The sequence below is a fragment of the Melopsittacus undulatus genome, chromosome 7 (assembly GCF_012275295.1).
Source record: "Melopsittacus undulatus isolate bMelUnd1 chromosome 7, bMelUnd1.mat.Z, whole genome shotgun sequence".
Classification (NCBI taxonomy): Eukaryota; Metazoa; Chordata; class Aves; order Psittaciformes; family Psittaculidae; genus Melopsittacus; species Melopsittacus undulatus.
This window is the reverse complement of record NC_047533.1, coordinates 46,628,989-46,645,358: the sequence shown is the minus strand read 5'-3', so window position 1 is coordinate 46,645,358 and position 16,370 is coordinate 46,628,989. Positions and strand designations below refer to the sequence as shown.

Sequence of the window (16,370 nt, the reverse complement as noted above, 5' to 3'; positions counted from 1 at the left end):
AGGTGGGGATGCTGCACTGCAGTAAGCACAAGAAGAGGCAAGCCACAAGTGGGCCTCCGTGTAGCACTTATCATGCACTTCATGGCTCAGTTCACGGACTGTAATTGCAGGTATTCATATAGTTGGCATCACTGGGCAGGACTCTGCGCACACGTACATGCATGCCCAGGAGCACACGCACCACACCCACACTTGCTCACACATCCTCGCCAAAACGACTGAGAATAAAAGTGATCTCAATCTCAAGGGGAGGTCTGGCTCTTTGATTCGGTTTTGCTCTTCCCGTGTCGCCTCGTGCCCTGCTTCTGGAAGCATCTGCGGCTCATTGTACATCTGGGGTTTTCCAAATCCAGTAGGAAAATTTGTTAGGAGCACTGTTAGCAAATGACTCACAAAATCGGCAAGAGCTTTGTCATTGAGTTGATCTGAGCAGGGAGCCCCTTGTTTGGGTTAACATCTAGGAACCATTGCCTGCTCCAGCAAGGCAGGTGATTTCTGGGCAGTGGCTTCTGCCCTGCTGTGCTCAGGGTGTTGTGTGGGTTTGTGAGGCCAGCTCAGTGGTTCTCATTGGCACCATCTTTGTTTTCTTGTAAAGCTTGGTTCCCTCATTCTTCAGAGGCAAGAGCACTCCGGCTGATGGCCCTCTTGTTGTGGTGGTGCTCGCAGGGTGAATTAAAAGTAGGAAGTAAGTCCCTTCCCACACAGCTCCAAGCAGCTGTGTGACCCCACTTCCATCACCACTCAGCTGGAGGAGACAAGTGACCTCTGGCAACCCCACTGAACATGGGGGTGTTGTGTAGCAGGTCACGGGGAAGGAATGTCAGCATCTGCAACAAGCTGATGGTGTGCCGGAACGATACAGGAGGTGACACTGAGGGTGGGTGTCTGAGCCCGAGCCACAGCAGGGCAATGAAGAGATGCTTGGATACTTAGGGGCTGGCATAAGTGGAGATGTTGGGGTGGCCACATACACTGCCTCTACCCCATGGATTGAAGAGGAATCTCTGAGTATGGGCCTGGGCTGTGGGAAGCACCAGCAAGAAACCTGATGCATGACAGAGAGGTCTCTCCCCTTTGCCTTCACCTCCTGGCTGAGAAGGCGCCTGTGCCATCTGCCCTACCTGCTTGTTGGCTGCAGGTTAAGGGCTATGGGGAAGAGCATGTGGGGCAGTTTCACAGGGCAGGAAGAGGATGGAGCCAGCTGAATCACCATGGTGGCCGTGTCCTGGCCTCCCACACTCCATCCACATTTAGGATGCCCTGTGTAAAGTCCCTTTCCCAAGGAGAGGGATGTGGAAGCATACATAAGGTGTCTGTCCAGTGCATCTTTCCCGCAGCACAGCCAGAACTTCCAGAGAGCTGCTGTGACCCCAAACCCAGAGGCTGCTCCGCCAGAGCTCGGCCGGCTCTGTCAGGAGCACGGCAGCAGAGGTGCCGCGGAGGCTCTGCGCTGAGGCGGGAGCTGGGACCGAGCCGCTGCTCCGCTTTCCCGACGGACGAGGAGGTGGTGCCGGCGGCAGCGGGGCCGTCCCCCAGACCAGGGGCGGGCCCCGCGCTCTCCCCGCCCCCGACGGGCGCCCGGCCCTCGGTGCCGCCATGGAGGAGCAGAAGGAGAACCGCCCGCAGGCAGCCCCGAACGAGGCCTCGGCGCCGCCCGCCGCGGCCGCCCGCCCGCCGGTGAGTGCGCTGTGGCTGCGGGAGGCGGCGGCTGCCCCTGCTGGAGCCGGGCATGCGCCCGCTCCCGCGCCCCCGGCCCGCCGTCGGCCCCGCGCATGCGCCGAGGCCGCCCCGCGGCCCTCCCATGGCGGCGGTTTAGCTTGCCACGGCCCGACCCGCGTGCTCCGCGGTTCCGACGGGCCCCGCACGGCCAGCCCGGGTACTGAGGGGCGTCCCCGGTGCCGAGGGCCCTTCCGCATGCGGCCGAGCCTAGGGAGGCCTCGGCAGCGGGCCCGGGGAGGCCGGCCCCCTGTGTGCTTGTCCCAGACAGTGCGTGACTAGCCGTTTGGAGTAGAGGTGCTGTAGTTTGTCATCTTTACTCTTTTATCATATCGCACATCTTGGCCATCTGCCCGTGTGCCTCAGTCGGTGCAGAACCAGTAGCAGGGCGGACTGGGCCTTGAGCAACCTGGGCTAGTGGGAGGTGTGCCTGCCCATAGCAGGGGGTAGGAGCTGGGTCAGCTTAGGGGCCTTTCCAACCCAAACCATCCTGTGATTCTGGCTAACTGAGGTGCCGGGAGGAATCTTTTCATGCTGGTTAAGGTTTTGCCGGCTCATACCAGAGAACTAACTTTCTCTGCTGAAATTAGGATGCCCATTCAGACGTTTGTGTCTTGGAGCTGCTGCTAGGCATGACTTCAGACACATACATTACTGTCCCCTTATGCTGTCTGTCGAATTTAGGCTTCAGTACTGATTTCCTTCCCTGTCTATAAGCTAGTTCACCTGCAGCGTGATGCTTCACTGCGATTTGGTGCCAAGATCATGTGTAAATCTTAATGGTTTAGCCTCTTGGTTTCACCTTAAATGACCTTCATGTTTCTCTTTCTTCTAGGGGAGGCAGCAGTGTAGGATCAGTGACCAAGAAACTAATGGGAAAAAGTCAACTGCCAGTCCAAACGACTTCAGTGATCCAGTTTACAAAGAAATTGCCATGACCAATGGTTATATCAACAGAATGACCAGAGAGGAGCTCAGAAGTAAACTTGCAGAGTTCAAGCTTGAAACCAGGTTAGGCCTATTTGTGAATCTTTTGGTTTATCTCTGAGAGCAGCAAAGATGCAGGGAATGAGTATTTTGAAGTTTAGAAATACACCATAAAGCAAAAAGCAGACACTTCACCAAACACCAGCTGGTTTGTGTACAGTCTTGATGCAGCCTTTGTTGTTGGGTTGTTGCATGTCATGCTGCTTCATGTGTTACCAGCAACGTGTGCTGCCTCAACTGCTAACAGAAAGTGGAGCAATATGTAACTGTAGGGTACTTCTCAACATGTATTTGGTCAAGTAGAACTGCAAAAGTTCTCAGGTGGCGGTGCAGACCTTTAGGGTATAGAAACTCGCTTCAGGACGTACATGATTTTATTTACTTTAAATAAAAGTAAAATTTATTTACACGAGAGATCTGATACTGGCTGGAACTGCTGTGATGATAGGACATGGAATTTAATCGGTGCAGAGGACAGGTACCTTTAGATGCAGGATTTGCTAGTCTGAATAGATGAGATAGAATAAGGAGAATAGGTGAATATGTTATTAGCTGGATGCGTGCTCACTGAGGAGGAGGAAAGGGCTAGGAATTTAGAGTGGTTCTTGCTCTGTTGGAAATGACCTGCAACACCCTCTGATATTGCTGTGGCAAAGCAAATTTGGGATGTTGAGAAGGTCAGCTGGGAAAAACAAAGTGTATTGTGTCTGTTTGCAGCAGGAATGAGGAAGTAGTGGTGGTGGGGAGTCAGCAAAGTGAGAAGCTACTGCTCTAGAGGAAGAGGGAATATGAAAGGTGAGAGTATAAAAGTAGAAGTCTGGCTTTCTAGAGAAGACGACTGTAGGGAAGAGGATGTTGGAGGGGGGAAGGAAGGAACAGAGGTTCCTTTGAACAGAGTAACAGTAAAGAGACTTGTGTGGGTGGGAAGTGAAGTCTGTCTGCAGATGTTCTGATGCATAGCTTTTTTAATTCTTCCTTTGGTTAAATGGATTTAGCTCCTCAGTAGGAAAAAAAAAATATCCTTATCTGATAAATTTTTTGTAAACCAGTCTAGATTTGTACAGCTGTTCAGCAGTTATCCTGATTTAAAAACAGAAAGCAGAATTCAAGTAGTTAAGGATTTGTTAGTGGTTTCCTCCTCACTTATTAATTTTCTATTTGCTTTTATTCAGTTGTAAATGCAGAAAGCTTTAAACTTTTCTTTTAGCTAAGCTAGACTTCCCTCATCAATAAATTCAGTTCTGTTGGTCAGAATATGTCTACATGTAAACAGTAGTGTGTCACCTCAAATGTAGTGAACTGAGCAGATTGCCACACACCAGTCCTTTTCCTTGGGGTTGTTTTGATAGCAGATCATCTTCCCTTTCAATTCTCTTTATAGATTTGATGAAGAAAAAGGTATTTTTCCCCTCCATCGCCTTCTGTACTGTCTCAACTTTGAATGAACTGGTGACCATTGAGTTAAAAGTAGATTAATAAACCAGAGTGAAAAAGACTTATCTGTGTTTGCAGAAGCAGCTGATGTTCTCAAATGCAGGTTTAGTAGTCTGATTCCACTTCTTTTTTCCTGGTGGATCAGTGGGCTGCTTTTCTGATAATACCACTTACTACAAGTAGCTATTACAGCTTCTGTGATTTCATTTGTAATGTGTAACTTTAAAAATAAGTTCCTTGGAAGAGTAAATTATCCTTGTGTATTCAGCTCTGGTTTGGTACATGGCAGTTCTGGCACCTGCGCGTGTGTGTTAAAATGTTCATATTAAAAAGATGCAGTAACTTCAGTCACTTGCTGCTGTGAATTCATGTGTTATCTACGAACCTCCTGAAAAGCAGGACCCCGACCAGGAAGTTTCTCTGACAGCTGAAATCTCAAGTACTTTATTTGAATTGAGTTACTCAAGCTCAATTTTAAATTTAAATTGAGACAAATTTAAAATGTGGATGTTTTAGCTGCATTCTGCGTTATCTGTGCCACTGATGCAGAAATATCTCAGGCATCAGTCGCTTCAGGTAGAGGGCACAGGGAAATATGAATGAAGCAGTATTGTGCTTCCAGGTCCAGACATCGTCTAGGAGCAATCTGCAAAGACTTGGTCTTTGCAAAAGCTTTGGCTGCTGTGTTATTTGGGGATGGGGTGGGTGATATTGCAGCCTCTGCATTAACTCCAGATAATGGATGGTAAAATTGAACTCAGACTTTGCAAGTGATCATGCTCAAAATTAGGTTCATAAATGATAAACTTTCAAATGTTAAACAGAGCTTTAGTTCTACAGTGATGGAATATTCAATCACATGTGAGTGTGATCTTTGTCACTTATCTCTTCAGAGGAGTAAAAGACGTGCTGAAAAAGAGACTGAAAAACTATTACAAGAAACAGAAGCTGATGCAGAAGGAACCCATTAATAGAGACAGCTGCTATGACTACATCTGTGTTGTTGACTTTGAAGCAACATGTGAAGAAGGAAACCCACCTGAATTCGTACATGAAATAATTGAGTTTCCTGTTGTCTTACTAAACACACATACCTTGGAAATAGTAAGTTATCTGCTTATTGATGTATTTTTTTCTTCCATAAAGACCTATCCTCTGTGCTTCCTTACATACACATAGAACTAACTTTCTGTTCTTAAAGCATCTGGAATAGATCATGCTGTTGACTCCCTCTGTTGTTATGAGGGACTTTCAGTTTCCCAGTCATCCTGTCCCCCAACTCCTTTCCCTGCCTTCAGATCCACAAAGCTATTTCTAGGACTGAAGGGATTCACCATAAACAAGAATTGGCAAATTCAGTGGTCCTGTGTGAGGCAATCTAGAAGAGACTGACTAATGCAGAGGCCTAGAAAGGGTGGTTAAGTGAACATTCCTTCTTGTCAGGCTAGACGATATCCACAGTGTACCTGCCAGATTGACAGCTGTGTAACCTGATTTTAAACATACTTAGTAGGCATTTGGCAGCCTTGGGTGCTCTGTTCCAGTACAGCTGTCTTATTAAAAACGACCTGCTGTCTAACTGAAACTGTGATTCTGAAACGGAGGAAGTGCACCCACCTCTGCCTAACAGCTCATTTACCAAGAACTTCTTGAGAGGAGGAGGATTTCTAGTAATCACTGTGGTGCTGCATTAGAGTATAACTGCATGTATGACTAACTGCAGAAAGAACATTGTGAACATTACCAAGATTGGTGTATTACCTTTAGAGTAGTAGGAAACAGAGTGTTTTTTTTCACTCTGTCCAAAAGGTTTTGTATAACAGCAGGAGTCTGGGGCTTTCTTCCTCCTATGAAACTTGAATACAGTTGTCACTCTTGCACTGCTCAGTCTCCCAGACTGAGCAGTCATTGTGTTTATCTCTGGCTGGCTGGCATCCAGAGTGTGACTTGTATACAGCCTCTGACATGTGTGGCCAGTTGCTTTCCTTGAATTACAGTTGAGCCTTTAGATATACCACCTAAATTTTTCAGGCTTTTGTCATGCCTTTCACTTCTCTTGTCCTTACTCATGCTTTCCTTTTCCATGGTCTTTCCCTTTATTACAGTCTGTCCTTCTCCCTTCTTACCTGCATTTCTGTTTTTTGGTGTCTCCTAGCTGAGAGGAAAGACATGTTCTGATTGGAGAGCCAGCTATCTGTCCCATTGGGAACCTCATGATGGTCAGTCAGGAGGCTCATACTGGCTTTGGAGCTGCATGCACCTTTTTGCCTCCAGTAGGATGCAAGCAGTTGCTGTTGTCTTTTGGCTGTAGTCAAGCCCAAGAAGTTGCCTTGCAGGCTATATAGTGTGCTGTTGCTGAGTGATTCTCTTTTTACAGGAGGACACCTTTCAGCAATACGTGAAGCCAGAGATTAATCCCAAGCTTTCAGACTTCTGCATCAGGCTGACAGGAATCACCCAGGTACTTTGCATTTTTGCTTTTTCAGGGGGAAAAAATATGAAAAAAAAAGATGTCGTGTTGATGTTTTCAGACTACTGATCTCTCAGTGGTCATTTTTCTGTAAGGGTTATTCTCTTAATCCTCATTTTCCCCCTTTCTCCCAGTTATCACAGAACTGTTTTCTCTAAATTGGTCATGTAGTTGTTTGTAAAGGACTATAGGGCAAAGCATTTACTTTGTAATCCATGTGCAGCAAATTAGTCCTTAGCAGAGGAAACAGCATTTTGAACTTCATCAGTTCCTTTTCTAAGATTTTTATTCTAAAGGGTTTAGAGCTTTGCATTGGCTTGTGATTGACTGAGCAGGAAGGAGTCTAGGAAACAAGCTCAGAGGCTTTAATCCAAGTTCAACAGCCGGCTAACCTTGTTACCTTCATAGATGCTATTTGGAGGTTGGCTCGTTCAGTGTTTTTGTGGTGCCTGTTTTTAAGTTCAGAAAAATGTGCCCAACTGTCTGCTTATCTCGGTGCGTAACCTGTTTCTAAAGATTCCTGTGAAGCCAACTGAGTGAGTGAGTGGGTGAGTTAATGAGTGCCTGTATACCAATAGAGTTCTTACACTTCCTACTGGTTTGGTTTGGGGTTTTTTAATTTTAAAATGTTCCTCACTGATGGTTGGGTTTTGGTTTTTTTTTGTTCTCTTAGGACATTGTTGATAAAGCTGAAACATTTACTCAAGTTCTGCAGAATGTCATAGAGTGGATGAGACAGCGAGAACTGGGAACAAAGTATAGCTATTCCATGTTGACAGATGGGTATGTTGTTACGCAACCTTCAGCACAATCTAAAACTGCGAAACAGTGCCTAATCTTTGTGAGAGCGTTGTTAAATGTGGATCATGACACTGCCATTTTGCCATTTTATTACAGTTTTAACTTTTGGGAAAATCAGACAAGATGAACTAAACAATTTGAAATGAAGCTTAAATCCATTAGATGGCACTGTTTCTTCCCCAACTCTCTTCATGCAACTAAATGATACTGAATAGACTTTTTATCCTTTTTTTTTTTTTTTGGTTGTGATCTGTTTACATCTAGCTTTCATATAGCACATAATACCTGAAAATAACATAGTGCAGTTTCAGTTCTAAACACCTCCTGTGCTCTCCTGAATCTGAGGTTTCAGAGATGTGTGGTGGTTGTGTTATATCCTTTGCTTGTCAGTATTGCTGTTAATACATCCTGCATATTTCACAAGAAAGCAATAATGATTATGCTGTTTATAGAACAAGGAGAAATGGCTAGCACAGAAACCTCCCTGTATAGCTCTTGGTGAGTCCCACCTCTGACAAGCTTTGTGAGTGGGGGATTGACTAGTCCTTTTAACTGCCATCTGAACTTGCTCTCTTGCAAGGTCTGTGTGGAAAATCAAGTTCCCTAATGACTGCAGAGTGAACAGATCTTGAGATCTAGATATATCTGTGGTGCGGTATTTTCTTGTGACCTTAGCTGTGTTACATGATGAAAGGTACTGTTGAGCCTTATGTAGTACTGGCCAGAGGATTTTTCTGTAGGTGGTGCTTGCTTTTTAGCTGTGAAACATTACTCTTTTGTTAATATGTCTGCTTTCCTCCTTCTTTTGGAATGAGGTATTCAGGTAGAACAGGGAGTTTTTAACATCAGCCATGGTTGTGATTTAACCCCAGCTGGCAACCAAGTATCGTGCAGCCACTTGTTCACTCCTTACACCAAGTGGGATAGGAAAGAGAATTGGGGAAAAAAAGTAAAACCTGTGGGTTGAGATAAGAACAGTTTAATAATTACAATAAATATAATTTAATAGTACTACTAGTAATTATGACGATGAAAAGGGAAATAACAAGGAGAGAGATGTAAAGCTAAAAGGTGGAGGGGGGAACTCAAACAAACAAATAAAAGCCCCTCAACGCAACAAACAGCAGTGATGCACAGTACAATTGCTTAGCACCTGCTGACCAATACCCAGCCCATTCCTAAGCAGCAATTGATCGTTTATGGCCAGCTCCCCTAAATTTATACACTGGGCATGACATGCTGTGGTATGGAATATCCCTTTGGTTAGTTTGGGTCAGGGGTCCTGTCTCTGCTTCCTCCTGACTTCTTGTGCCTGTTCTCATGGGCAGAACATGAGAGACTGAAACGTCCTTGATCAGGGTAAGTGCTACTGAGCAAAAACTAAAACATCGGTGTGTTATCAGCATTATTCCCAGACTAAATTCAAAACACTGCACCAGCTACTACGAAATAACTCTATCCCAGCTGAAACCTGGACACCTGTGTTGAGGTAAATGTTGCATTTTCATGTTGCTGTGCCTGTTTTGTCTTCTGCTGTGCTGAATTAAAAAGGCAGTTCTCTGCTGCTCTGCTACAGTGACGATATTGATACAGAGGGAGATGAATCCCAAAACAAAACTGGAGTTTATGAAAAAAGAGCGTGGGGGGTCTTAGTATGATTTCCTCACACAGGTAAAACACAGATAAACAGTGGTGTGAAAAATATTGTATCATAGGAGATTAATGGATACATAACAGAAGCTTTTTTAACTAACCCATCTTAGTGACTGGGAAATTGTTTTTTTGCCATGACACTTTTTTCTTAAACCTCCTAAAGATTTGGACAATGATTACAAATCACATCTTTTCAGCTGAAGAACCCCTATCAATGAAATATGATTGTGTCCAGTGTGAACAGTGAAGGCATGTAGAAGCTGTCACACAAGATTGGAGGTGTACAGTTTAGCTCTGTGTACACCTTAAAAATAAGGAATTAAAATAATGTCATTCCAACTTTAATTTAAGGACCTGTGGTAAATACTGCTGTTTGACTATTTTTTAGGTTTCTGTCTTTGGAAGCAACAGTAAATTACAAAACTGGTGCAAGACTGATTATATTACTGGGCCTAACTGTGTCTGGAATTCCCATCCAGAGGAATCCCCTCTAGGAAATTCCCCAAGGAATATAGGTGCAGTGAAACCTCTGCCATATGGATGAGATTGTACAGATAGCTGCAAGAGAGGGGAAAGGGGGCTTTATCTTAGCTTGAAGCTTAGAAACTTGCTGGGGTGCAGGCTAGAAGTGCATAGGGTTGTAGTTTCATCTTCTTTCCATGAAGGTCTGGTTTCTCCTACAAGTAGGTGCAGTCTTGTTTCAGTGATCTATGTGAAGCAGATTGATGCATGCATACCCATTTAACTAGGAAAATTAGGAAACTTAAGGTGGCACTTGCTTCCCCAAGGGTTGCATAAGCATCTAGTTTATTGGCAGTTTTTGGAGTAGACATTATAAGTGGAGAGGTTGGCATGCTGTTTTTTTTTTTAACCATGCTGGACGTGAAACCATACTCGTGAAAACCTTGTCACGAGAAAATAATGACACAAAAACCATGTCATTATTTGTTCTCCCCACGATTAACAAATTCGTATTAAAAAATCCTTTACCATAAGTGTAGGAAAAGAGCTTTTCCTAAACTGTTTTCCTTCTACTAGTCACCGAAGAAAAGGCAACTTTTTATGCTACAGCTGTGCAATATGTAGAAAGCAGAGCATCCAAATAACATATTACTAATGTTTTTCTCTTTTGGCTTTTTAAGATCTTGGGATATGAGTAAATTTCTGAACACCCAGTGCCGTATTAGCCGTATCAAATACCCTTCTTTTGCCAAAAGATGGATCAATATTCGCAAATCATATGGGAACTTCTATAAGGTTTGTACAAATTGTTATTTCTCTTGCAGGAAGTTTTGATTTAAAAGTCTAGAATGTCCTGTTGTGCTTGTCATCTTGTGTAGTATCAAATTACCGTACTTAAGGAAGTTGCCTAAGGCCTGATTTTTAATTCTGCTTCATGCCTAAATCTCACTTTCCTAATTGAAGATCATATCATTTATGGCATTTTGATTGTAATCTTGTTTTCAAGAATCAGGTGCTCCATGAAAGGTTGTCTAGAGATAACATACCAGTGCTCTTTAAACAAGTTCGACTGAAGTAGTTGACCTAAAAAGACTCTATATTGATTTTTTGTTTCAATTCTTTTTTCTTGGTTTGTACTATAAAATTAACTTGCACCACTACCCTCAGATATCTGTGCTTTTGACAGTGTAATGGGAGACATGGGAGAGAAAGATTAGGACATACCTAATGTGGAATCAAATTGCCAAGAGAAAAGTAGCACCAAGTTCATTGCTGATCCTTATTACTGCTTTCTTTCACTGTCAGGTTACCATAAAAGGGGTTATTCGAGTTTCTAGCAAATTCCTAATCAGTCTACACTAAACCATTTGTTTGAACATGATTTCAGCCTAGCTTATGATCTTCTGTTGAAGGGCTTTTCCATACTTAATGTAACCTTTAGGAAAAAAAGAGGTTAACATTTAACAGGAGAAGAGCTTTACATTGTGCTGGGCAAATATTACAGGGTTATTCCATGTCTCCTATTATTGTGCCTTCTCTGCATAAGCATTTCTGTTGGAAACATGCTGAAACACAGAACAGTCTTGTTAGACCTATCAGCTTTAACCTAGACAGACCTTTCTTCTTTTTGCATTGAGCAGTAAGGGTGCTCGATGAAGAGCAATGAAAGATAGGTTGTAACTTAGAAGGAGTCAGCTTTGTTTTATTTTGTATGTTTTTTTTACAAGCAAACTATTTAAGCATTTATAGTTGTTCAGTGCTTCTATTTAGCTATTCTGTGCTGCTGTCAAATCTGTTGTTAAGTAATAGTAATAGGTAAAATTAAGGACAAGGAATGTATTATAACTTCCCTGTGGAATATCTCACAACATGCAGCATGTCTCCCCTGCCAGTTTGTGGGTATTGTTTTTGGAGTTGCACATTGCCAGGTTTTGGCAACTGTGTAGTCACCATTGTGCCTGGCTATTGCATCCAGCAGTATGGTGCAATATCCTGGAACTTGTCATGTCCCACATTCCCCCACCCCAACCACCCCAAGAGCAAACTGAAGTTTTCCTTTGAAGTTACCCTTATGTTTTCCTGTGGCACTTCAAAAGAACAAATGTATAGCAGTTAATCAGAAGAACACTTGGGTGTTTTGCTGGTGTAGCACTTTGCCATGGGTAAGTCAGTTAAGCTTCCTCGTCTGTTCATGCTGTTTGTCATCCATGTAAACATGGGTTGCTCTAGGTATTCTTGATCAGTTCTTTTGGTGTTTGGGGGCACCCAGAAGGTTGAACACCAAAATCTGATACCCTCTGCAATGCCACTTTGGGTGGTAGTTCCTTTTATATAAGGCTGATTAAAGCTAGCTAGACCATGGCTTCCACTGTTGCCAGTGTTGGCACATCTTGAACTGGTGCTGGTAATGGTGAGAGGCTCTTAACATCGTTCTGAGTCTAGACAAGCCCCTGTTGACTGTGTCTCCTCTGTAAAAATGAGAGTGTCTGTCTCACCAAGGTGCTTTGAAGTTAAATTGTTAGTAATCTGTCAAAAGGCAACATGAAAGTAGTATGTGACTTAAGTAAACTTAAAATCTGCATATGTTTCTGCTGCATTGTGTTACATTAAAAAGATTTTGTACAGAATCTAATTCTTGAATGCACTTCACTTTCTCCCATCAGGTTCCTAGGAACCAGACCAAGCTAACAATGATGCTTGAAAATCTGGGTATGAATTATGATGGGAGACCTCACAGTGGACTTGATGATTCTAAAAACATTGCAAGGATAGCTATAAGGATGCTACAGGATGGCTGTGAACTGCGGGTGAATGAGAGAATGCATGCTGGACAACTTATGACAGTCTCCTCCTTGGCCCCCTTAGAGGGAGCCCCTGCTCCACAGATGCCCCGCTACAGAAACTAGCAATACAGGGATTCTGCCTTAGGAACTGCTCTCAGATACCCATGAAGGACTGCTACAAAGCTTACTGAACAGACACCTCAGCCAACCTGTCTGCAGTGCAGAATCCAGAAGCACCTTAACAGATCATTTCTGTTGAAATAAAGAGTGTGGAAGCTCTTTGCTCTTTGCAGCCTGTGTTACAGCATTTTTTTTTCCTTATGATATTTTGCTGTTGCTTGCAACTTACCCAGCAGTAAGGTTGATATGTGGGATCTAGGCAATGTGTTAAGCTTTAACGAACATGTAATTTAAACACATGTAAAGATCAATTTGCCCTGTGCACGGCTGTTCCACCCCAGCCTGTGGGTAGTATATATTCGCTATGCCCTACTCTTAATGATATCTAGCATCTGATTATTCATTGCACACAAATAAGGCATGGCTGGAAGAACTGAAATAGTGAGTGGTTGGGCTGGCCTTTCCTGGTAAGGCAGTCTTCTAAGGGCTCCTGCTGGTAACTTTCTGGGGTTTTTTACAAAGTCTAGAAGAAATGGGAGAATGTTCATCAGTTCTAAAGCAGTAGAAAAGTATTGTGTTGTCTGGGTGTTGGTTTTGTTTTCCTTTGAGGGATATGTTTGTCTGCTTCCATGTTGAACAGAAGAGCTGTGTGTTGAATAAAAATTCCATTAATGCGGCATGGTAGTAATCTCCTTTTAACTTGTACTTGAGAAGGATCCAGATTTTCCCTTTGAGGATCATATCTCTTATTCCTGCTATACTCATAGCTGCACTTCATTTAATGTCACTTTTGGACACTGTCAGCCATGAGTGAAGTAAAAATAGGTTCAAAACATGCCAGGCCATCAAAATTTTGTGCTGTGTGGTTATTGCGCAAAACAAACCAAGAAGTTTCTAGTTCATAAGTAAATACATGCTCAACTATTTTTGGTAACATCCTGTGCCTCTGCCATCATAAAGCTGTGTCTTTTAATACAATTTTATTAGTGAAGGCCACATCTAATTATTAGCAACCTCTGCTTTCTTCTTCTGCCCCAGATAAGGTGATACTGAAAACAGGCCATGCTGTTAATTTGCTTTGCTTCCATGGGCTTTTAATGAAGTACAGCATTAATGTGATCAGCTTTGAATTGGAATGGCTTGTTCTCCAATGTGGGATTATGTATTTTGGTTGCTCTTAAGTCAAAAAAGAAGTTAGATTGGTATCCCTATATTACAGTTCAGTCATTCTTGCTGTGATTTGCATCCAGGAAACAAAATAACCAATTCATAATGAAGCTTTGTTGAGAACATTCACTGCTTGGCTAAAACTCTTCCCAGCTCCCCTTGCTCTTCCTGCTACTAAATTGGAATGTGAAAACATTATTTCACATTCATGTAAGAGAGAGAAATATTAGTCAAGTTTCAGTTGCTTCATATGGAGGTGGAAAGAGTTCTCAGATTTGGACAGCCACAACTGCTTTAGAATGATGTTCATTTCTTTTCCTGAAAGTAAATACTTGTACTTGCAGGGTTTTTACTTCAGAACTTTGTAAGTTCCAGCCTCTGATGTATTTTCAGAATTCATTTTTTTTTATTATTTTATCTTATTTAGAAGGATAAAATCCAGATCTCTGATATGCTTACTCTGAAAATACCATTTGTTAGCCCATGTTTGTACAAATTGTTAATTATATATTTGCTTTTCACTATAGCAACCACACTCGTTGTTTCTGAAGAACCACAGTAATTTACTACTTTGGAGTTACTGTGATGCACGTTCCTATGATAAAATTTAGTCTAGCTCAGCAGATCTCCCCTTGGGTGCGGGCAGTATCATAGACTTTGTCACTAGTCTTTTATTTACAGGTCTGTAACCAGGCTCGCAGACCAATGAAAAGGTCTGACAAGGAAAAGCTTTGGTATGGATTATACTGCAAGTTTCCTAAATGAAGAGCTTTTGTAATTTTACATCATTTATTTTAAGTACAGAGTTGTTTATTTTTGTTAAATAACTTCAGAAAGATATTTTTTAGATAAGGGTTAAATAATAATTGTTTTCTGGTTGCTGCTTAAGTAGTTTTTTATCAGTAAGTTGCAGAAATCTATAGAATTACTCCAGATATTATTTTATCTTAGTTGGATTAATGTCAAGCTAATCTGTAACTATTTTCACAAAAATGTCTGATTCGGTGACTTTGAAGTGAATTTTATGAATGTTTGCTGATTTATTTGAAATGTAAAGAAACTTATTAAAATAAGTTGGTATTTATTAACACGTCAGGTTATGAATTCACTCTACAAAGCATGAGATGACTCCAGCAGTCCTGGGGGCCTTGGTCTCTGCATGGCCCAGGGTTACTCTTCTTGAATGGACTAGTAACATTGCTGTGTACAGGTAGTTTAAATCTCACAAACATGACTAGTTCACAACGCTCAGTAACAGGATAAATCTTCCTGCATGGTTTCATCCTAAAGGGGAAGGAGGCCCTTGAGGGAAGCAAAATGTGGCACGATGATTTTAGTGACACTTGTGTTCAGCCAAATGATGTTTTTTCAGGTTGATCTTGTTTGTTTGCCCACAGAAGCTTGCTGAGTGCATCCCTGCTGTAATGAATGCTTTTATTTATTAGAGGAGTCACCCCATGCTGAAAAAAGTCATTGACACCCATGTAAGAAACAATCTCCTTTTTATGCAGAAAAAAAACCCATGCAGACACTCTCCTGCTGAGATAGTAAAAGGCCTTGTTTTGTTGTCTTATTCCACATTTCAGGAGCTGTACTTGAGCAACTCTAATGCTACTGTAGACAGACTTTGGAAAAAACACTCACAAACTAAACAAAGGAGTTGCAAGCAAATTTCAACACAAGCACTTTCAAGTCCATTTCTTAATAAGTATTTATATGAATAGGAGAGGCATTAACAAAATCTTGGGGTTAGTGAGGAAAAAAGGCCTCAGACAGGTTAAAGGCAGTAACCTCTCTTGGTGAACAAACATCGGAATAAATGTGGCTAGTTGCATGGGGAAGAAGAGGCCACAACAGCTTGTAGCCTCCCATCAGACTAGTGTGGTATGGCTACAGGGACAAGTCTCAGCAGGTCAGTTGTCCATAGAAACTGCTTCTGTCTGTGCTTGTCTTATAATAAGGTAATTTAATAATTCAGTTTAACAAGGTGGTTGTTTCCATATTTTGTTGGAAATTAACATTGCGATGAGGAGGGACTGTTCTCAGCAGTGGAAGTAAGTAAAAACCCTCAGTTTACCTTGAGCTGAGGTCATCGTGCCCTTGTAGAGCTCTGTGCCTCACTGCAGCCTTTGCTGCTCTTCGGTGACCTTGCAGAAGTAGTGCTTTTTCACCATGACTTTGCTAAAGAGCAGCTCATTTCTCTTGCCCTTCAGTTCCCAAGGCTGATTTTAAGGCCTCCCTTTCCCTTTTTCTTCCATTAGTGAACTTTTGCCTCCCCTGGAAAGAAGTTTGTCCTAGTTAAGATCTTTTCAATCTGGGAAAACAAACAAGCCCTTTCAAAAGAAGTTAGAGGTCTTACCTGGCTGGAAAGATAGTTGTCAAGAGGCCCAGGTACTGACTGGAGGCTTTTGAAATGGGCTAAATGCATACAATATCATTTCTGTTGCAACCAAAGTCATTCTAGCAAGCTAAGACCTAGTTCCCTCTCAAGAGCTTCATGTTTGACAGCCCTATGGGTAACAGTGCAGCATACCAGAAAGAATGGCAATATGTGAAGTAGCAAGGTGGTGGTTTGTCCATGCTTCTGCTCAATCTTGTATTGAGCTGTGGCCTATCTGAACAGCCGTAGTAGGGAGCTGGCTAACACTTGGTTTTAGAAGATCTTCCTGCCCATCCAGTAGAGAGTGGGGTGCTGGCCTGCAGGTATGGATGCACACATGAGGATGAGAAGCCATTTCTCTCTTGGGTTCCTTCCAGTTTGGGCTTTGCGTATTCAG

The 16,370-nt window shown here is 42.7% G+C and overlaps 1 protein-coding gene across 2 annotated transcripts; it reads left to right on the top strand.

The window, feature by feature from the left end:
• Nucleotides 1–1,545: 1,545 nt before the first annotated feature.
• On the top strand, nt 1,546–13,103 carry ERI1 (exoribonuclease 1). Of its 2 annotated transcripts, none has more exons than XM_034064998.1 (7): nt 1,546–1,677; nt 2,552–2,727; nt 5,031–5,241; nt 6,515–6,598; nt 7,281–7,390; nt 10,204–10,318; nt 12,187–13,103. In XM_034064998.1, exons 1-7 carry the CDS (start codon nt 1,597–1,599, stop codon nt 12,427–12,429), a joined length of 1,020 nt encoding a protein of 339 aa, XP_033920889.1. In that variant the 5' UTR covers nt 1,546–1,596; the 3' UTR covers nt 12,430–13,103. The 2 variants fall into 2 exon arrangements, with proteins under 2 accessions (XP_033920889.1, XP_005149017.1); XM_005148960.4 differs by lacking the exon at nt 1,546–1,677 and adding an exon at nt 1,886–2,013 and having other exon boundaries at nt 12,187–12,610.
• Nucleotides 13,104–16,370: the final 3,267 nt, after the last annotated feature.